Below are 22,685 nucleotides of genomic sequence, written 5' to 3' on the forward strand. Positions count from 1 at the left end.
AAAATTTCCTTCTAGAAGATAGAACTGTGTGTATTCTAGTGCAATAGGGAGCTGGCTATCCAGAACTGCTGAGATGCTGGGTGTAAGACCTGCATTGGCTGGGATGCTAGCTCAGAACTTAGCAATATCTCGATTTTGAGACAATTTTCGGACAGTCTGTCAAAACTCTGCCAATTTTCGTTCTAGAAGACAGAACTGTGTGTATTCTAGTGCACTAGTGAGCTGGCTATTTAGAACTGCTGAGATGCCGGGTATCAGATCAGCATTGGCTGGGATGCTATGCCCAGAACTTAGCAAGTACTCGATTTCGCGACTGTTTTCGGACATTGTCTATCAAAACTCTGTCAAATTTCCTTCTAGAAGATAGAACTGTGTGTATTCTAGTGCACTAGGGTTCTAGCTATCCAAAACTGCTGAAATGCTGGTTGTAAGACCTGCATTGGCTGGGATGCTAATCTATGAACATAGCATTTACTCGATTTTGAGACTATTCTCAGACATAGTCTATCAAAACTCCGTCAAATTTTGTTCTAGAAGAAAGAACTGTGTGTATTCTAGTGCATTAGGGAGGTGGCTATCCAGAACTGCTGAGATGCTGGGAATCAGACCTGCATTGGCTGGGATGCTAGCTCAGAACTTAGCAATTACTCGATTTAGCGACTATTTTCGGATATAGTTTATCAAAACTCTGTAAAATTTCCTTCTAGAAGATAGAACTGTGTGTATTCTAGTGCAATAGGGAGCTGGCTATCCAGAACTGCTGAGATGCTGGGTGTAAGACCTGCATTGGCTGGGATGCTAACTCAGAACTTAGCAATTTCTCGATTTTGAGATAATTTTCGGACAGTCTGTCAAAACTCTGCCAATTTTCGTTCTAGAAGACAGAACTGTGTGTATTCTATTGCAATAGGGAGATGGCTATCCAGAACTGCTGAGATGCTGGGTGTAAGACCTGCATTGGCTGGGATGCTAGCTCAGAACTTAGCAATTTCTCGATTTTGAGTCAATTTTCTGACAGTCTGTCAAAACTCTGCCAATTTTCGTTCTAGAAGACAGAACTGTGTGTATTCTAGTGCAATAGGGAGATGGCTATCCAGAACTGCTGAGATGCTGGGTGTAAGACCTGCATTGGCTGGGATGCTAGCTCACAACTAAGCAATTTCTCGATTTTGAGACAATTTTCGGACAGTCTGTCAAAACTCTGCCAATTTTCGTTCTAGAAGACAGAACTGTGTGTATTCTAGTGCACTAGTGAGCTGGCTATTTAGAACTGCTGAGATGCCGGGTATCAGATCAGCATTGGCTGGGATGCTAGCTCAGAACTTAGCAATTACTCGATTTTGAGACAATTTTCGGATATAGTTTATCAAAACTCTGTAAAATTTCCTTCTAGAAGATAGAACTGTCTGTATTCTAGTGCACTAGGGTTCTAGCTATCCAGAACTGCTGAGATGCTGGTTGTAAGACCTGCATTGGCTGGGATGCTATGCCCAGAACTTAGCAATTACTCGATTTCGCGACTATTTTCGGATATAGTTTATCAAAACTCTGTAAAATTTCCTTCTAGAAGATAGAACTGTCTGTATTCTAGTGCACTAGGGTTCTAGCTATCCAGAACTGCTGAGATGCTGGTTGTAAGACCTGCATTGGCTGGGATGCTAGCTCAGAACTTAGCAATTTCTTGATTTTGCGACTATTTTCGGGCATAGTCTATCAAAACTCTGTCAAATTTACGTCTAGAAGATAGAACTGTGTGTATTCTAGTGCACTAGTGAGCTGGCTATTTATAACTGCTGAGATGCCGGGTATCAGATCAGCATTGGCTGGGATGCTATGCCCAGAACTTAGCAAGTACTCGATTTCGCGACTGTTTTCGGACATTGTCTATCAAAACTCTGTCAAATTTCCTTCTAGAAGATAGAACTGTGTGTATTCTAGTGCACTAGGGTTCTAGCTATCCAAAACTGCTGAAATGCTGGTTGTAAGACCTGCATTGGCTGGGATGCTAATCTATGAACATAGCATTTACTCGATTTTGAGACTATTCTCAGACATAGTCTATCAAAACTCCGTCAAATTTTGTTCTAGAAGAAAGAACTGTGAGTATTCTAGTGCATTAGGGAGGTGGCTATCCAGAACTGCTGAGACGCTGGGAATCAGACCTGCATTGGCTGGGATGCTAGCTCAGAACTTAGCAATTACTCGATTTAGCGACTATTTTCGGATATAGTTTATCAAAACTCTGTAAAATTTCCTTCTAGAAGATAGAACTGTGTGTATTCTAGTGCAATAGGGAGCTGGCTATCCAGAACTGCTGTGATGCTGGGTGTAAGACCTGCATTGGCTGGGATGCTAACTCAGAACTTAGCAATTTCTCGATTTTGAGATAATTTTCGGACAGTCTGTCAAAACTCTGCCAATTTTCGTTCTAGAAGACAGAACTCTGTGTATTCTAGTGCAATAGGGAGATGGCTATCCAGAACTGCTGAGATGCTGGGTGTAAGACCTGCATTGGCTGGGATGCTAGCTCAGAACTTAGCAATTTCTCGATTTTGAGACTATTTTCGGACAGTCTATTAAAACTCAGTCAAATTTCGTGATAGAAGATAGAACTGTGTGTATTCTAGTGCAACAGGGAGCTGGCTATCCAAAACTGCTGAGATGCTGTGTATAAGACCTGCATTGGCTGGGATGCTAGCTCAGAACTTAGCAATTACTCGATTTAGCGACTATTTTCGGATATAGTTTATCAAAACTCTGTAAAATTTCCTTCTAGAAGATAGAACTGTGTGTATTCTAGTGCAATAGGGAGCTGGCTATCCAGAACTGCTGAGATGCTGGGTGTAAGACCTGCATTGGCTGGGATGCTAGCTCAGAACTTAGCAATTTCTCGATTTTGAGATAATTTTCGGACAGTCTGTCAAAACTCTGCCAATTTTCGTTCTAGAAGACAGAACTGTGTGTATTCTAGTGCAATAGGGAGATGGCTATCCAGAACTGCTGAGATGCTGGGTGTAAGACCTGCATTGGCTGGGATGCTAGCTCACAACTAAGCAATTTCTCGATTTTGAGACAATTTTCGGATATAGTTTATCAAAACTCTGTAAAATTTCCTTCTAGAAGATAGAACTGTGTGTATTCTAGTGCAATAGGGAGCTGGCTATCCAGAACTGCTGAGATGCTGGGTGTAAGACCTGCATTGGCTGGGATGCTAGCTCAGAACTTAGCAATTTCTCGATTTTGAGATAATTTTCGGACAGTCTGTCAAAACTCTGCCAATTTTCGTTCTAGAAGACAGAACTGTGTGTATTCTAGTGCACTAGTGAGCTGGCTATTTAGAACTGCTGAGATGCCGGGTATCAGATCAGCATTGGCTGGGATGCTAGCTCAGAACTTAGCAATTACTCGATTTTGAGACAATTTTCGGATATAGTTTATCAAAACTCTGTAAAATTTCCTTCTAGAAGATAGAACTGTCTGTATTCTAGTGCACTAGGGTTCTAGCTATCCAGAACTGCTGAGATTCTGGTTGTAAGACCTGCATTGGCTGGGATGCTGGCTCAGAACTTAGCAATTTCTTGATTTTGCAACTATTTTCGGACATAGTCTACCAAAACTCTGTCAAATTTACGTCTAGAAGATAGAACTGTGTGTATTCTAGTGCACTAGTGAGCTGGCTATTTAGAACTGCTGAGATGCCGGGTATCAGATCAGCATTGGCTGGGATGCTATGCCCAGAACTTAGCAAGTACTCGATTTCGCGACTGTTTTCGGACATTGTCTATCAAAACTCTGTCAAATTTCCTTCTAGAAGATAGAATTGTGTGTATTCTAGTGCATTAGGGTTCTAGCTATCCAAAACTGCTGAAATGCTGGTTGTAAGACCTGCATTGGCTGGGATGCTAATCTATGAACATAGCATTTACTCGATTTTGAGACTATTCTCAGACATAGTCTATCAAAACTCCGTCAAATTTTGTTCTAGAATATAGAACTGTGTGTATTCTAGTGCATTAGTGAGGTGGCTATCCAGAACTGCTGAGATGCTGGTTGTAAGACCTGCATTGGCTGGGATGCTAATCTAAGAACATAGCATTTACTCGATTTTGAGACTATTTTCGGACATAGTCTATCAAAACTTCATAAAATTTTGTTCTAGAAGATAGAACTGTGTGTATTCTAGTGCATTAGTGAGGTGGCTATCCAGAACTGCTGAGATGCCGGGTATCAGACCTGCATTGGCTGGGATGCCAGCTCAGAACTTAGCAATTTCTCGATTTTGAGACTATTTTCGGATAGCCTATCAAAACTCGGTCAAATTTCGTGATAGAAGATAGAACTGTGTGTATTCTAGTGCAATAGGGAGCTGGCTATCCAAAACTGCTGAGATGCTGTGTATAAGACCTGCATTGGCTGGGATGCTAGCTCAGAACTTAGCAATTACTCGATTTAGCGACTATTTTCGGATATAGTTTATCAAAACTCTGTAAAATTTCCTTCTAGAAGATAGAACTGTGTGTATTCTAGTGCAATAGGGAGCTGGCTATCCAGAACTGCTGAGATGCTGGGTGTAAGACCTGCATTGGCTGGGATGCTAATCTATGAACATAGCATTTACTCGATTTTGAGACTATTCTCAGACATAGTCTATCAAAACTCCGTCAAATTTTGTTCTAGAAGAAAGAACTGTGAGTATTCTAGTGCATTAGGGAGGTGGCTATCCAGAACTGCTGAGACGCTGGGAATCAGACCTGCATTGGCTGGGATGCTAGCTCAGAACTTAGCAATTACTCGATTTAGCGACTATTTTCGGATATAGTTTATCAAAACTCTGTAAAATTTCCTTCTAGAAGATAGAACTGTGTGTATTCTAGTGCAATAGGGAGCTGGCTATCCAGAACTGCTGTGATGCTGGGTGTAAGACCTGCATTGGCTGGGATGCTAACTCAGAACTTAGCAATTTCTCGATTTTGAGATAATTTTCGGACAGTCTGTCAAAACTCTGCCAATTTTCGTTCTAGAAGACAGAACTCTGTGTATTCTAGTGCAATAGGGAGATGGCTATCCAGAACTGCTGAGATGCCGGGTATCAGACCTGCATTGGCTGGGATGCCAGCTCAGAACTTAGCAATTTCTCGATTTTGAGACTATTTTCGGATAGCCTATCAAAACTCGGTCAAATTTCGTGATAGAAGATAGAACTGTGTGTATTCTAGTGCAATAGGGAGCTGGCTATCCAAAACTGCTGAGATGCTGTGTATAAGACCTGCATTGGCTGGGATGCTAGCTCAGAACTTAGCAATTACTCGATTTAGCGACTATTTTCGGATATAGTTTATCAAAACTCTGTAAAATTTCCTTCTAGAAGATAGAACTGTGTGTATTCTAGTGCAATAGGGAGCTGGCTATCCAGAACTGCTGAGATGCTGGGTGTAAGACCTGCATTGGCTGGGATGCTAGCTCAGAACTTAGCAATTTCTCGATTTTGAGATAATTTTCGGACAGTCTGTCAAAACTCTGCCAATTTTCGTTCTAGAAGACAGAACTGTATGTATTCTAGTGCAATAGGGAGATGGCTATCCAGAACTGCTGAGATGCTGGGTGTAAGACCTGCATTGGCTGGGATGCTAGCTCACAACTAAGCAATTTCTCGATTTTGAGACAATTTTCGGATATAGTTTATCAAAACTCTGTAAAATTTCCTTCTAGAAGATAGAACTGTGTGTATTCTAGTGCAATAGGGAGCTGGCTATCCAGAACTGCTGAGATGCTGGGTGTAAGACCTGCATTGGCTGGGATGCTAGCTCAGAACTTAGCAATTTCTCGATTTTGAGATAATTTTCGGACAGTCTGTCAAAACTCTGCCAATTTTCGTTCTAGAAGACAGAACTGTGTGTATTCTAGTGCACTAGTGAGCTGGCTATTTAGAACTGCTGAGATGCCGGGTATCAGATCAGCATTGGCTGGGATGCTAGCTCAGAACTTAGCAATTACTCGATTTTGAGACAATTTTTCGGATATAGTTTATCAAAACTCTGTAAAATTTCCTTCTAGAAGATAGAACTGTCTGTATTCTAGTGCACTAGGGTTCTAGCTATCCAGAACTGCTGAGATTCTGGTTGTAAGACCTGCATTGGCTGGGATGCTGGCTCAGAACTTAGCAATTTCTTGATTTTGCAACTATTTTCGGACATAGTCTACCAAAACTCTGTCAAATTTACGTCTAGAAGATAGAACTGTGTGTATTCTAGTGCACTAGTGAGCTGGCTATTTAGAACTGCTGAGATGCCGGGTATCAGATCAGCATTGGCTGGGATGCTATGCCCAGAACTTAGCAAGTACTCGATTTCGCGACTGTTTTCGGACATTGTCTATCAAAACTCTGTCAAATTTCCTTCTAGAAGATAGAATTGTGTGTATTCTAGTGCATTAGGGTTCTAGCTATCCAAAACTGCTGAAATGCTGGTTGTAAGACCTGCATTGGCTGGGATGCTAATCTATGAACATAGCATTTACTCGATTTTGAGACTATTCTCAGACATAGTCTATCAAAACTCCGTCAAATTTTGTTCTAGAAGATAGAACTGTGTGTATTCTAGTGCATTAGTGATTTGGCTATCCAGAACTGCTGAGATGCTGGTTGTAAGACCTGCATTGGCTGGGATGCTAATCTATGAACATAGCATTTACTCGATTTTGAGACTATTCTCAGACATAGTCTATCAAAACTCTGTCAAATTTACGTCTAGAAGATAGAACTGTGTGTATTCTAGTGCACTAGTGAGCTGGCTATTTAGAACTGCTGAGATGCCGGGTATCAGATCAGCATTGGCTGGGATGCTATGCCCAGAACTTAGCAAGTACTCGATTTCGCGACTGTTTTCGGACATTGTCTATCAAAACTCTGTCAAATTTCCTTCTAGAAGATAGAATTGTGTGTATTCTAGTGCATTAGGGTTCTAGCTATCCAAAACTGCTGAAATGCTGGTTGTAAGACCTGCATTGGCTGGGATGCTAATCTATGAACATAGCATTTACTCGATTTTGAGACTATTCTCAGACATAGTCTATCAAAACTCCGTCAAATTTTGTTCTAGAAGATAGAACTGTGTGTATTCTAGTGCATTAGTGAGGTGGCTATCCAGAACTGCTGAGATGCTGGTTGTAAGACCTGCATTGGCTGGGATGCTAATCTAAGAACATAGCATTTACTCGATTTTGAGACTATTTTCGGACATAGTCTATCAAAACTTCATAAAATTTTGTTCTAGAAGATAGAACTGTGTGTATTCTAGTGCATTAGTGAGGTGGCTATCCAGAACTGCTGAGATGCCGGGTATCAGACCTGCATTGGCTGGGATGCCAGCTCAGAACTTAGCAATTTCTCGATTTTGAGACTATTTTCGGATAGCCTATCAAAACTCGGTCAAATTTTGTGATAGAAGATAGAACTGTGTGTTTTCTAGTGCACTAGGGAGCTGGCTATCCAGAACTGCTGAGATGCTGTGTATAAGACCTGCATTGGCTGGAATGCTAGCTCAGAACTTAGCAATTACTCGATTTAGCGACTATTTTCGGATATAGTTTATCAAAACTCTGTAAAATTTCCTTCTAGAAGATAGAACTGTGTGTATTCTAGTGCAATAGGGAGCTGGCTATCCAGAACTGCTGAGATGCTGGGAGTAAGACCTGCAGTGGATGGGATGCTAGCTCAGAACTTAGCACTTTCTCGATTTTGAGTCAATTTTCTGACAGTCTGTCAAAACTCTGCCAATTTTCGTTCTAGAAGACAGAACTGTGTGTATTCTAGTGCAATAGGGAGATGGCTATCCAGAACTGCTGAGATGCTGGGTGTAAGACCTGCATTTGCTGGGATGCTAGCTCACAACTAAGCAATTTCTCGATTTTGAGACAATTTTCGGACAGTCTGTCAAAACTCTGCCAATTTTCGTTCTAGAAGACAGAACTGTGTGTATTCTAGTGCACTAGTGAGCTGGCTATTTAGAACTGCTGAGATGCCGGGTATCAGATCAGCATTGGCTGGGATGCTAGCTCAGAACTTAGCAATTACTCGATTTTGAGACAATTTTCGGATATAGTTTATCAAAACTCTGTAAAATTTCCTTCTAGAAGATAGAACTGTCTGTATTCTAGTGCACTAGGATTCTAGCTATCCAGAACTGCTGAGATGCTGGTTGTAAGACTGCATTGGCTGGGATGCTAGCTCAGAACTTAGCAATTTCTTGATTTTGCGACTATTTTCGGACATAGTCTATCAAAACTCTGTCAAATTTACGTCTAGAAGATAGAACTGTGTGTATTCTAGTGCACTAGTGAGCTGGCTATTTAGAACTGCTGAGATGCCGGGTATCAGATCAGCATTGGCTTGGATGCTATGCCCAGAACTTAGCAAGTACTCGATTTCGCGACTGTTTTCGGACATTGTCTATCAAAACTCTGTCAAATTTCCTTCTAGAAGATAGAACTGTGTGTATTCTAGTGCACTAGGGTTCTAGCTATCCAAAACTGCTGAAATGCTGGTTGTAAGACCTGCATTGGCTGGGATGCTAATCTATGAACATAGCATTTACTCGATTTTGAGACTATTCTCAGACATAGTCTATCAAAACTCCATCATATTTTGTTCTAGAAGAAAGAACTGTGTGTATTCTAGTGCATTAGTGAGGTGGCTATCCAGAACTGCTGAGATGCTGGGAATCAGACCTGCATTGGCTGGGATGCTAGCTCAGAACTTAGCAATTACTCGATTTAGCGACTATTTTCGGATATAGTTTATCAAAACTCTGTAAAATTTCCTTCTAGAAGATAGAACTGTGTGTATTCTAGTGCAATAGGGAGCTGGCTATCCAGAACTGCTGAGATGCTGGGTGTAAGACTTGCATTGGCTGGGATGATAGCTCAGAATTTAGCAATTACTCGATTTTGCGTCTATTTTCAGACATAGTCTATCAAAACTGTCAAATTTCCTTCTAGAAGATAGAACTGTGTGTATTCTAGTACACTAGGGAGCTGGCTACCCAGAACTGCTGAGATGCTGTATGTCAGACCTGTATTGGCTGAGATGCTAGCTCAGAACTTAGCAATTTCTCTAATGCGAGACTATTTTCGGACATAGTCTTTCAAAACTCTGCCAGATTTCGTTCTAGAAGACAGAACTGTGTGTATTCTAGTGCACTAGAGACCTGACTAACGAGAACTGCTGAGATGCTGGGTACCAGACCGGGATTGGCTGGGATGCTAATCTAAGAACATAGCATTTACTCGATTTTGTGACTATTTTCGGACATAATCTATCAAAACTCTATCAAATTTCGTTCTAGAAGATAGAACTGTGTGTATTCTAGTGCACTAGTGAGCTGGCTATCCAGAACTGCTGAGATGCCTGGTATCAGATCTGCATTGGCTGAGATGCTATGCCCAGAACTTAGCAATTACTCGATTTCGCGACTATTTTCGGATATAGTTTATCATAACTCTGTAAAATTTCCTTCTAGAAGATACAACTGTGTGTATTCTAGTGCACTAGGCATCTGGCTATCCGGAACTGCTGAGATGCTAGCTGTCAAATTTGGGATTTTAGCTCAAACTTAGCTTTAATCAGAATATACCTACAATTGCTTTTGATGTTCGTGTCCCATACATATATGGAAAAAATTTTTTTTACAGTTTTGACTAGAACTCATTATATATCGTCTAGAAATGTTAGTATCTTACGTTTGAATGCTATTTTGAGGCTGTGGAGTGGATAACGGCTGGGATGCTGGAGTGTCAAAATGTGAAGTTAGCATCTCATTTTCAAATTTCATTTTTTTCGCGAAAATGAGCAGAACTATGAAAAAAAACCACCTAGAACTGTAGAACTATTAGGGATGCTACTAGAACTCTTAAAAAAGATTGAGATGCTAGCACTTGATATGCTAGGTTCACAGACACCATTTCCTGCTACCCAAAGGTTGTCTGGAAGAGATCGCTTTTTAGCGATAAAACCGCCTGTTGTTACCTGGTTCTATTTTTTCTTTAAATATTTCTTTGTAGTTTTACATGTATGTAAAATGTATAATTTTGGTGCAATAAAGAATATTTACTTACTTACTTACTTCTTATTTTCTTTTAAAGCCTGGCAACCCTTATTAGTGACCGGATTTTTGCAGGCAACCCTATACCATTGTATTCGCAATAAAATAACCATTATTTTGATATATAATTCAAGCGTCAGACAGATCGGTGCAATTATCGATTTTAACTCACCCGTTTAGACACGGCAACCTTATAATAGTGACCGGAAAAACATAGGCAACCTAATTTATTCATGTTGTACAAGTTGTATACTTTCCATTGGAACTTATTTCGTTCGTCAGACAAATCGGTGAAATTTGAAGAAAAAAAATATATTTTCAAAAACTTATTAAAAATAGCCTTGACCACATTTCTTTAGGCAACCCTATTTATTTATGTTCAGGAACATATTTTCTTTCATAAAATATAAGTTTCATCCGTCAGACGTATGGGTGAAGGTTCATATATAAAGTATCTCCTACTATTACGGTGAAACATAAAGGAGGCTCACATGCAAAAGTGATCGGACGGCATTTAGAATCAAATGGTTAATTAAGAAATAGACTAATTTTACTTAGCAGATATGTCTGTAGGCCGAGCACATGATTGGCGCGACAGTATCTTGCCGCGAGATAGACTACCCGTCTTTTACTAACTGTATGAATTAAAGAGGGACGGGTAGTCTATGTCGCGGCGAGATACTCTCGCGCCAATCATGTGCTAGCCCGGCAGCTAGAGATATTACAGAAGGTAATTTAAAGGCCGCGAAATCGAATCTGGCCCGAAGCGGTGAACTATTCAATTTTTTCTTTAATATAAAAAAAAGGAATAGATTATAGGATTGTAATTATAGGTATGTACTTACGTATTGGCTAGGCACAGAGTCGATGGGTATGTGCGTGGGATGCGCGGGGTGCGCGGCGTGGTGCGGCGGGTGCGCGGGCGGCAGCAGCGCGGCGTAGGGCGCCAGCCAGGTGGCGGGCGTGGCGTGGTGGTGGTGGTGCAGCTGGTGGGGATGGAAGGCCGCCACCCCGTACACGCTGCCGCCGCGGTACACCCCGCACTCCCCGCCTGCGCCCGCGCTCACGTTGCCCGCGTACACACCGCCGACCCCCATCGCCTGTAAGTACTACGTGATCAATGTTTTGGTAATCCACGGTAGTAGCAGGAGCATTAGGCTTCTTTGCAACAATGTAGATACTTTTAAAAGATGTGAAGGTGCCCTTTGCTTTTCAATTAAAATTTAGTTATAACCGGCTCACCGTATGAATGCACTGATAAGCGATAGGTAAATAAGCGTTATCAACTAAATCTGAAACTGAGACTCATAAGAAAATTCCACTTGCGAATCCTAGCAGGGACGTCATGTGACGTAAAAATATATTCGATGAAGGATTATCCCTATAGGTACATTATAAAGTATTAAATGTTCAAAGGGAGAGTGTGGTAGCTGTAGAGTATGCAGCGCACGCTGCTGGTTTCATATCGACCCCCTGAGGTTTTGTCTAGTACCTGAGTGAGGGAGTCGTTGTTGTCCCGCCACGCGCGGCCGTTGTTGCCGTCTTGCTTGTTGTAGAGCGCCTTCTTCTTGTTGCCGCCATCTGCAAACTTCACCAGAAGCGGCTCCTTAGCTCCGGGGATCGGGTTCCCGTTGAACATCTGGAAACATGGCAGTATATTGTTACAGTTGGTACTAATAAACCTTGGACAAGTCGCAGCGGTGGAACATTTAATTTAAAATATGAAAATAGTCATTTAATAGCTTAAGCGTAAGTTATTGATCAGACATACTTAGAAATAATTGGCCAGACAGAAATTTTGGGGTAGGTAGTTCCCTTTTTATTAAAGTATATTCCCGTTCTTCAACTTCCAACAATGTTACCTCCAATTATCTTCCCTACATGGTTTTTTTAAATGTCCGAGTGACCTATCAATAGGCCAAATTAAAAGTAATTGGTTGGTTATTATATTGATCTAAGTGTAAAGTATTTACCTGTATGATCTGCTCGCACTTCTCTCTAGACTCCATGCGTGCGAAGCCGACACCTTTGCTGTGTCCATGCGTGTCGCGCAGGATCCTGGTGGACACCACCTGCCCGAACTTGGCCAGCAGCTGATCCACGTCGTTCTCCTTGAAGTGCGGCGGCAGGTTCGCCATGTACAGGTTGGTGGGGTCTTGCTCTTGTTGCTGTTAACGGAAGCCCCGAAGGGAATGTGAACAACCTGACCGTTGAAGAGGAAATTACGCCTGTACACACGGAATTCTAGAGGTTGCGGTGAAGATTTATTTTAGTTTTGAGACACGGATTTAACGACGAGGTACACCGGGCACGAAAAATTCCGCTTGTATGTAACTAACTATTGATCGCACGCGCACACGGGTATCTTTATTGACTGCATGCGACAGCAGTAGGTACCTATCAATTAATGTAGCAGACTTGTAGATAGTTCAGTGATAACACATATTAATCTATGACCAAAACAAGCATGCAACGATTTTAATAGCACACGCAGTGCAAGTGTTATTTTAAACGTCAAACTTCTATGAAATTATGACGTACCTATAAATAACACTTGCAATCAATTGCTATCAAAATCGATGCAGACTTGTCTTGGTCTGACTCTACGAAACTTTTCGTGCTCGGTGGCCGCACTTTACTGAGTATGTGTGTCGTTACGGATTTCGACGTTATACAGATATTGAATCGCCGAGGCGATGGTCGAGAGTTGCTCGTCTATTGAGTAATGTTACCGATGCGGGCTCAATCTAGACCGTATCCGGTGTGAATTCGATGTGAAAAGGCCTTTTCAAAGCGCGATTCCAATTAGGAAAGTAGCTCTTTTGAAGCAGGTCAGATAGAATTTGCTCTGGGTTTTGCGAATCCGTAAATGTTTATTCGGATGTAAATTTCATGACCCCATAATTCCTTATGAGTAATTTTATACATCGGCTTTATAGGCAGGTTGTAAGGTGCCGTGTTGAAGGTGTTAAAATGTAGTATATCCTCCGGTGTTATAGCTTAGAGACTTTATTTAATCGCTTCACTTTTGTAATTGAAAACGCGCAAGTAGATTATTTTATGGGCTTTACGTTTGAGAGTTTAATGTGATAGTAAATCGTAATTCATTATGAGTTCCTTTACGGCACCGGAGTGTTTCAAAGTGATCGAATTACAGTCAGCGGCAATGCGAATTGGAATCTACTTTCTAAATATGTATGTAGTTGTGTTATTGTTATGTAAAGACATGAACGCCTTCCATATTTGTACAGAAAGGCATGTAATGGCGCTGACCGCATACGAACATGATACAAACAACTGTACATCGAGTGGACTGTACCGCACGATACTGATACTCTAAGCATTGATCGCATGTAGTCACAGTGAGGGGAAGGTTGTTCCAAGTATGTTAAAGTTAGCTTGAAGCCCGCATAGATTATCTAGACACTGAAGCCAGCGTTGACGTAAATCAGCAGATAGATCTAATATGCTATAGGAATACGTAGTCGAGATGGGCGTTAGACATCAGCAAGAGATTATGAAGCTAGTTAATTTGCATACACATATTATTGCTAGTTACATATTGTAAGCATAGGATACCCAGAGCCCAGTAGCGACATACTATTGTTAATTTTAACGCTGAAGCATACGACGTACAGAATCGAAACAATGTTTAAAATAGATTAAGAAAGCGTTAAATTGGCGTCGAAATGGCGTACCTCTGGAGGGATAAGGTAAATACTCACAACACATTAGTGTTACATGGGTCTGTTCGAAAACGCTGACTGAAACTACACTGGTCCCAGTGCCACTGGCGGATGAATGATAGCCCCGCACAAGGGTGACACATTCCAATTTACGCGCACAGTTATCTAAACACAGGGCCTACTTCATCTAGACAGTTTAACGATCTATTTAATCAAAAAGACATAGGCATTATCTTGACTTTTACAGTTACATACATTATTTACCTTGGTCAACAAGGGTAGGATGCTGCTGCTAATATGCATTTCAAATCTAGATTTTACAATAGACAAAGAACACGACTTTACTTTAAAATGGTATCAGCATTTGAAATAGACAAGGGGGTAAGTACTCACTAAAGCTATAAATAAGGGTAGACGGATCGAAGGGTTGGACCAATGCTGTAGTCTTAGGTTTGATTAGTCAGGATGCGGGAACACAGATTAAATAATACTACAAGCGATACGCCACTCTTAAGCAGGAACGGGATCATTTATTAATGTCGTCATTCATTAGGTACCATAATTGGTACTGGTGTACCGAGACAAACCTTACTTGGTGTACCGAGACAAACCTTACTGGTTTAACGGTACTTTTGTAATTAAGTTGTATATTATGTGTATTTATCTGAATAAATAAAAATAATAAAATTCTACTTATATTTTTATTGTCTTCGTATTCTATCAGTTGGAAGTACAATAAAAAACGTTTATTATGTACAATATCAAGAGCAAATATTTTGCATACCGCGCTAATCAATGATGGCAGGTCGCGAATGACCGCGGCAATAATAATTCGGGAACGTGACTTAGTGTCGTATCCTCTATAGAATTAAACAACCTGTGAAGGGAGGGCGGAGAGAGACGGCAAACGCTGATGAGAGAAGGTACAGTCGAACGGAGCAGAAAGAAGGATGAGACAGCGGAGTAGGAGCAGGCGGTTAGTCATAATAGTATTACTTGCATGCACAACGTACACGGTTCAGTCTACGCAGGAACCAGATACCCACTTTAGCCATCTGGGCCTGAACACCTTTGGCTTGTAATCCTTTTACAGCTGCCTCCGCTGACGCGATTGTCTCAAAATCTACAAAACCGTAACCTGTGGAAACAAAAGTGAAATTTTTCTATAGTAAATGGCCTGCGCTCAAAACTTATCAACATTATTTTGACAGTGAATCATGCGTGGTTATCATAGATATGTAAGGTATTAAATATATGAAATATGCAACCTATGATTATGTAACTAATAACATTAATTGCCTACTCGTAAGTAGCGGAATGAAAATGCAATTGTCAAATCGAGGTGAGAGTAAAACATCTTGTGCGTTGAACGTAATCTGTATCCATCTGTGCTTTGTGCATTATAGAATAAAGATGATGAACTACAAATAAAATAACACGTATGTGAAATAAACATATCATAGTATGAGAACAATATAAATATGAATCAAATTGAAACTAGTGTTCGTGCATATATTGGAAAAAAGTCTCACCATAGATGGCTTAGGTTAATGAGGGTATATGGTATTCTAGAAAATAATATTATATTAAATAATTCAATCATGAATAGTTCTCTTGATGCACAATCTATTAATTTTAATATAGAAAGATATAATTTATATACATACGTGAAATAACTATGCACAGACTTTTACGATAGGTATACGTACAATAATTCATAGACTATGATAGTGTAAGAAAAGACGTACGGAATGAATGTTGTTTACCTTTACATTTATTCGTATTTTTATCCAATATTGCTTTAGTCGAGATTATGTTACCATACCTGAAAAGAAAGTCAACATTTAGGGATTTTAGGGTTCGTTTAAGTAACAAAATTAATAATCAAAAAATCCCTCGTTGAAAAGAAATATTAATTATTGCAGAGGGGCGGATGCCGACGCTAATCCAGAATTAGTGAAGCTTTAAATTTTAAAATACGGCGTAGGTAAGCAATCCAACATGACTGGTACCTACAGGAAAATATCAAATTACGAGATGTGAATGACAAATTGTGAAATTAACTAGGTATGTGTTTATTTCGGATTTTTGTTGATTTTTAGAAAATTTACATTTATAATAATTCGTTGCGACTGTTAGCATAGTAGCTGCTGTTACCTAACCATTTTGGTTCCGCGGCCGTCTCCCTGCCACTGCGGGGTTGCGACCTGCATCCCAGCCATAATTGTGTTTTTGTTTTGTTTTAGGACTAGGATATATTTTATATAATATTATGTATGCTAGTTTTAAGGTATTTATCTATGGGCCAATAGTTGACTGAAAATAATAGTTATTTGTGCAACAAGACAGGAAAGTTGGTTTTTCTTGCGAGTGTTTATTTTGAGTCCCGAGAAAGCGAAAGATTCTAATGATTCTATAATCTAAAAACATGAGCGTAGCGAGGGACCAAAAACACGAGATGTAAAATAACTTTGCTCTCGTGTTGCACATATAATTTTTCACCTCAGTAGTGAGAACATATTAAAGGTTAAAATGTATTTCGAATTACACAGAATAATACAGAGTAACAAAAAATAGTTATTTGTTATACAAGGGTGCAAAGTTGTATTTTACCCGCGAGTGTAGAATTGAAACACGAGCAAGCGAAAGGATTCTATAGGTGAACCACTAGCGAAGCGAGTGGTTCTAAAATAGAATCCTGAGCGTAGCGAGTGTTTCAACACACGAGAAGTAAAATACATTTGCGCCCGTGTGTAACACAAAACTTTTCACCTCACTATAGCGAGGAAAGTGCAACATCCACAGGCGTTAGATCATCTTCATCACTGGAATCACTCATTTCTTTACGATATTATAACAGAAAACTCTGGAAGTTGTGTATTTTTACGCGAGTCGGTAAGAAAAGGTTTTAAGTAAAAAAATTCTTGACAATGTTGACATTTCTGATGTATGAAATGTCAACGATGCGTTTTGAAATTGCATCGACAACTTGTGCGTTCAGAATTATATTTATCATCATTATAAAATAAAAAAACAAACGTTTCTTATGGAATTTTAAGGTTTATGACTTAAAATCATTAAATAAAGCTAAATTTGGTATTTTTTATTAGATTCTCAAACCATTTATTTAATGATAATTAATATCGAACGAACCATTATCATGAGCGTTTTACGTTTTGTTATCTGTCAAGCTACTTAAACACGATCCATCCAAGTTCAAATTACTTTCCCCACTAGTGGATAAAACGCGTTTTTCCCCGCTTGTATTGAAGGATAAACGACAACTTTCCGAGCTAGTGAGGGGAAAAAGAATTTGTAATAGAAGTATGAAGTGGCAGTTCATGGCCTTCACTAAATTAAAAAGCTACTTTGTTCCACTCCCTGGAGTGAGGAAATTCGCACTTTCCTCACTCCAGGGAGTGACGAAAGTAGGCTTGTTCGAGCTGCTGAGGTGTTTTTTTTTAATTTCATTTCATTTAACGGCCGCCCGCCGAGCCCGTGTTGAAGAACGACAATAACTATCACTAAATAACTTGTCCATGGTATGATGCTTACATCTGGCACATTTGGACTAGGTCCTTATCGGTGGTGTTCTGGCTGAGGCCGCGTATGTACAGGTTAGTGCGGCTGAGCTGGTCGCCGGCGGCGCCGGTGGTGGAGGCCGAGGAGGCCGGCGGCGGCGGCGCCGTGCTCAGGCTGGTGGAGCGCGTGCCGCCCGCCGAGCCCGTGTTGGAGGAGGACGAGGACGCCGTGTTGGCCGGCGACGCCGCCGTCGGCACCCGCGCGCCCGTCGCGCACCCGCCGCCTATCGACGCACCCGTGTACTGGAACAAACAGATTTTATGTTTAGTTTGTGGTGTCAAACTGTAGTTTTCATAAAGCCTCGGGGCTTTCCTTAAGGCATAAGACTGAAATGGATGTCATATAGTAAAAAAAGCCGGCGTTTCGGTGACCGAGGCCTAGGGTGGTGGAACAGAAAACATAGTGATTTTGATACTATCTTATTAAAATTATGTTATCTACAAAATGTTTGCTGCTAATTAGACCAGTATGGGGACTATACGCCCATAAATCGTTCCATTTATCCCATAAAAGGATGTTTAATATTGTTGTTGTATAATGTTGTTGTCCATTAGTGGAAAGTAAAAACATAATCCGAAACTAAACCCAGCATTAAAAACGCCCCCATACATACTGATAAAGAGTTTATGACGTCATCAATTATCTAATCATGTGCTATACCCCGTTTTTTTTTAAGATTAGAAATTTTATAACCACACTTTTGTGGTGTGGTGTGTTGCAGTGGTAGTTTTTTCCTCTAAAATTAAATCTGAGTAACTATGCACTGAATTAGAGTATCGTTTACATATTTATTAGATATAATAGGAACCCGAGCATTTCCGAAGAAACAGGTTAATTATCACTACTTTTGAGGTTAGCAAATTCTAATCTTTAAAAACACGGTGTATACACCGAACTACCACGTAACCTATACCTATTTTTAGTTTTGCTCATTTTCATATAAATTTAATTTAAGTAAAAACTATGTAAAATACCGAATTAAATGTAGTTAATTCGAAGAACCTGCTGCCTTCGTCATTTCATCAACCTGTCATCCACATCAGCGTAAATCCTGGCCATCAAGCCCCTACGTATGTCTATACGCGCAGACATAAATTTTGGTCTGAGCAAATTTTATACTGAGCAAATTTTACTATGGAACCAACCCCGAAATCGCGAAAAAAATTTTGACTGTTTCATACATTTTGGCTGGTCCATTTTCTATGGGAGGGTACATTTTATTTTCATGGCCCCTTTATGAATTCCATTCATAATGTGTCCATGCAATTTCGCAGCTCTCTGTACGTGTAACTTTTATTTTAAATGGCATAATAATTTTCGTATAATAGTAGATTGTACATATTGAATAAATACGGTAAAATAACCTAAAATATTAGATACGAGTATTAGATTTCACTCACAATCGAAGTGAAAAGCAGTGTTAAATGTCCATTTTTGCCTCGGATAAAAATGGCTCGCTTTATGCCCTTGTTCTTGTTGTGTTTGTTGTTGTTGTTGTTTTTGTTATACACTGTTTTCACTTCGATTGTGAGTAAAATATACATACAAAAATATCTAATATTTTAGTTTAAGTATTTCACCGTATTTATTCAAGACTAAGAAAATTGTCGCCGGGGGTGCGCCGGCAGGGCTCGCAGTTTGTATGGCAGATTTTAAACTTTATTGCTAAGTCAATAAGGGTCGTAATAGATGATTTTACTTTATGCTCTTAAACATAATAAGCAACTTTATGTCGTCTATGCTCGACTTAAAGTCAAACTTTATGAGCAAGAGAAGTGAAAATTAAATTTCGCACAATATTAAAGCTGGACAGTAAATAATCTGTTTCTACTGCATTTCATAATCGCTTAGGTACATAAATTATAGTCCGGGTTTTTTTACTATGAAGCCCAGGAAATAGTAATATGGCATGCTCATTTGATTCTTGTATAGAAAATGTATGGCTTAATACTTGATACTACTTTATAAGTAAAAAAAAAAACAGACTATAGGTAACCACTCTTATGAAAACATTTTCTGTAAAAGGGATCTTAATTTTCGCCTGTAACCATGCCTGTTTCTTTCAAACCAAATACCAACCACTGTTATTTCAGGCCTGTATCCTGGATATGTTTACTTAGGTACATGTTTTTTCTATAAATCAACCCCTCTTTTCGATTCGATCCTCCGCCTATTACTGAAGTTTTCACTCATCATATTACTTCAACAACTTTTATCAAGCAAAGAACCCTCCAAGTTTTGTAAAAGTCCACTTCAAGCACCTTCAAGTTTCCTATGACTTTTCTCTAGGTAAACAAACTCATATGTAGCCGGAACGACTATCCCTAACAGGAATAAGTGTTAATAATGTCCTCATCTCGACTCGAGTCGCGGAACGATCCGGACGAGGCGATTTCATTGAAAATAACTGCTCTCTCCGAGACGTGTTAAGACGTGGCCTATTAGTTATTCAGCCGCGGTAATGAATAGGGTGGAGTAATGAGCGAATGCCGATTCCGAGCACGCACCCTTAATCGACTCGCATGCTGTCGTGCGAGTCGTACGATCTAGACTCGGCCCGGCAAGGAAACTCCACTCAGCATCTTGATAAAAACATTAAAAACACATTCTTGGGCGAATTTTTATGTCAATTTAATGGGGTTTAAGAATATATTGTGACAAAGAACAGAAAAACAAACTATACAGATCACTAGAACACTATTTTACACTTCGGTTCATGTTATGCATGTTTGTCTAATTTGTTTTACGGCTGACGGTAATTAAATAAGTCAAAATATCGCGGTCAACTCCTGCTAGCTATGTAATTATTTTAATTGGTTCTCCTGTTACAAGTCACATAGGTACTTATACAAATATGACATTATCCTGTGGTACAGTTATGTAGATTAAATAAAGGGTGTCGCGTTTCTTTACCCAGGGTATAATTGTATTTTAATATATGTATTTATGTATACGCTTATTTTACCCGTGTGGTAGTTTTACATAAGTCGCACGTGTATATAAATTTTATTGGAATTATATTATCTTTATTATCTGTTAACAAATTAACAAACTAGTTCCCTGTATAATACAATTAAGACCGCTTAGTTGAGCATCGACACGTATTTAAACCATAAAGTCGTACGTTTATCTACTTGTGCCTTAATTAAACCCGTTATCAAGTGATAGTAAGCTCAGGTAGCGGAGGAAATTCGCAACGTGTGCCTTCGCGTTAGCTGTGTTTTGGTATATGTGTAGTGATGTTATTTACATTTAGTTAACATATTAAAGCCATAAATTGCGTGGCGTTGACACGACAACTCGCTCCGTTTTAGGCGCAACGTTACGTTCGGTAACGATAAAACTAGTGAGTAAATTAAACTACAAGTTAATTACTATAATTTGTGGAATGCCGTAAAATTTAACAGGTTGTTGCATTCGTTTGGAATCATTTGAGTTTCCAGTTTATTCAGTTTAGTATTTTTCTTGTTAAGTAGCACTTCTTCTCTCTTTTTATTTAGGTATCAATAATAATTTGTTTAAGAAAACAATACTCCCAAGAAAATGCTCTAAACCACTTATTCTGACACTAGCTATTCATTCTTTTCTATGAAGATGTTCGAGGAATCCACTGGAGAATTCTTACTAAGTCGATATTTACTTTTCTGTCTAGCACTGACTTCTAAGAACGTCTGCCTTAAGCTTGAAATATAAATAGGTTTAGTCGGAAGCAAGAAAATAGGATAACGGAAACGTTCCGTCCGTATTAAAAATCGATTTCAAAATTTCGTGCAAGGCTGTTGTTTGCTTCAAAATTGAACTTTTATGAATAATCAATGAAATAAATGTCTTACAAAGGAAAAATAGATAAATAATAATAATATTTCGTGTATACCTACCTAATGAAGATTTTTACTGTGACTGTGTTCATTTAAGTTTCCTTCTAACAAAATTATCCCGTTTCCATCTTAAGTTACAAAACATTAATACGATTTTCCTACTTATTAGATTGATAAGATATTCATGTAAGCGGCTCAACCTTGTTAGCAGAACGCGGTATTTTAGCGAATTCGCTTCGTAAACCGATTGGTATCCTGTAGAGTGGAGTCCGCAGGCAATTGTGCCAATTTGTGTAAACTGCCGCAATTTCGTGTTAACGTCGCTAATGCCGTGCCGCAGAAAGGACTCGCTGTTGACTGGACAGAATAAATATAGCTGTGGATTTACAGAATAACCTACGAACATGTGGGTAAAAAATGGAACATGGACAAAATTACGAAAGAATTTTAGTCAAAGTACCTAGTTTATAGTTTTGATTTAGGTATGTACTCAATCGGAACCTAATTTTATTGATAATTTACTTGTGTTAAATAATTCATCAGTGGGCGTGGTGAAATGATAACTAATATAAGTAGTTTGTCAAAGGACTGTCTCATTTCAAACATAGACAGAGAGAATCATACTATCTTTGTCTTACACTAGTACTAGCACCCAAAAGAAAAGGATGAGTATAGTTTTTTTGTTCTTATTTACTGACAATTTGGTTTGACTAACTATAGTTATGAAAAGTTCATAAACTTTTAAAATCTGTGTTAGTTTAATAGTGGAAGCCGTATTTACAAGCCCAATTTCAAAGAAAAACCGCAAATCGATGTACACCATTTGGCACACGCATACTAGAGGTCAAAACACAATTTTTGACCCGCAGTTCTTAAAAAAAATCCCTTAGGAGGGGAGTGCTGACTTGCTGAGTCATTTTTATTTCTTGTTTGGGGAAACCAATTATTTTTTGTATAATATACCACAAATGATACGTAATATCCTCATACATATCTAAGCCCAAGAAATCAATTTTGAAAATAAATTCATTTAGTTTTTTTTTTCAAAATATTGAAAAATATCAACCATCGTATACATCTGGAAGGGCCCAAACTTGGTATGTTTTGAAAATTATTTTTGTTTTAATTTAAAAAATAATGGCTGAAATGTAATGATGTGGAATATTTCTAGAATCGTCTCAAAAAGCCTTTTCATATGATACCACACACGATATGTTTCTAAAACAAAATTTTTACCCATACAAAAAAATACTCAGCACTGGGGTCAAAAAATGTATTTTCCCCTCACTAGCTCGGAAAGTTGTCTTTTATCCTTCAAAACAAGCGGGGAAAAACTCGTTTTATCCACTAGTGGGGAAAGTAATTTGACCTTGGATGGAGCGTGTTTAAGTAGCTTGACAGATAACAAAACGTAAAACGCTCATGATAATGGTTCGTTCGATATTAATTATCATTGAACAAATGGTTTGAGAATCTAATAAAAAATACCAAATTTAGCTTTA

General features: G+C 39.2%; 1 protein-coding gene across 5 annotated transcripts in view; it reads right to left on the bottom strand.

The window, feature by feature from the left end:
- The window catches only part of LOC134746085 (protein alan shepard), a 262,336-nt gene that overhangs the window by 40,534 nt on the left and 199,117 nt on the right, over positions 1 to 22,685 (bottom strand). For 3 of the 5 annotated variants that reach the window (XM_063680323.1, XM_063680326.1, XM_063680327.1), the window contains exons 3-8: positions 17,339 to 17,607; positions 15,550 to 15,608; positions 14,797 to 14,921; positions 12,071 to 12,265; positions 11,590 to 11,736; positions 10,943 to 11,206 (exon numbers count right to left, since the gene is read on the bottom strand). In XM_063680323.1, coding sequence (XP_063536393.1) covers positions 10,943 to 11,206; positions 11,590 to 11,736; positions 12,071 to 12,265; positions 14,797 to 14,921; positions 15,550 to 15,608; positions 17,339 to 17,607 — 1,059 coding nt within the window. The remainder of the gene's footprint in view (positions 1 to 10,942; positions 11,207 to 11,589; positions 11,737 to 12,070; positions 12,266 to 14,796; positions 14,922 to 15,549; positions 15,609 to 17,338; positions 17,608 to 22,685) is intronic. The other 2 variants (XM_063680325.1, XM_063680324.1) reach the window with 2 other exon arrangements.

This window comes from Cydia strobilella, chromosome 12 (assembly GCF_947568885.1).
Source record: "Cydia strobilella chromosome 12, ilCydStro3.1, whole genome shotgun sequence".
Taxonomy (NCBI): domain Eukaryota; kingdom Metazoa; phylum Arthropoda; class Insecta; order Lepidoptera; family Tortricidae; genus Cydia; species Cydia strobilella.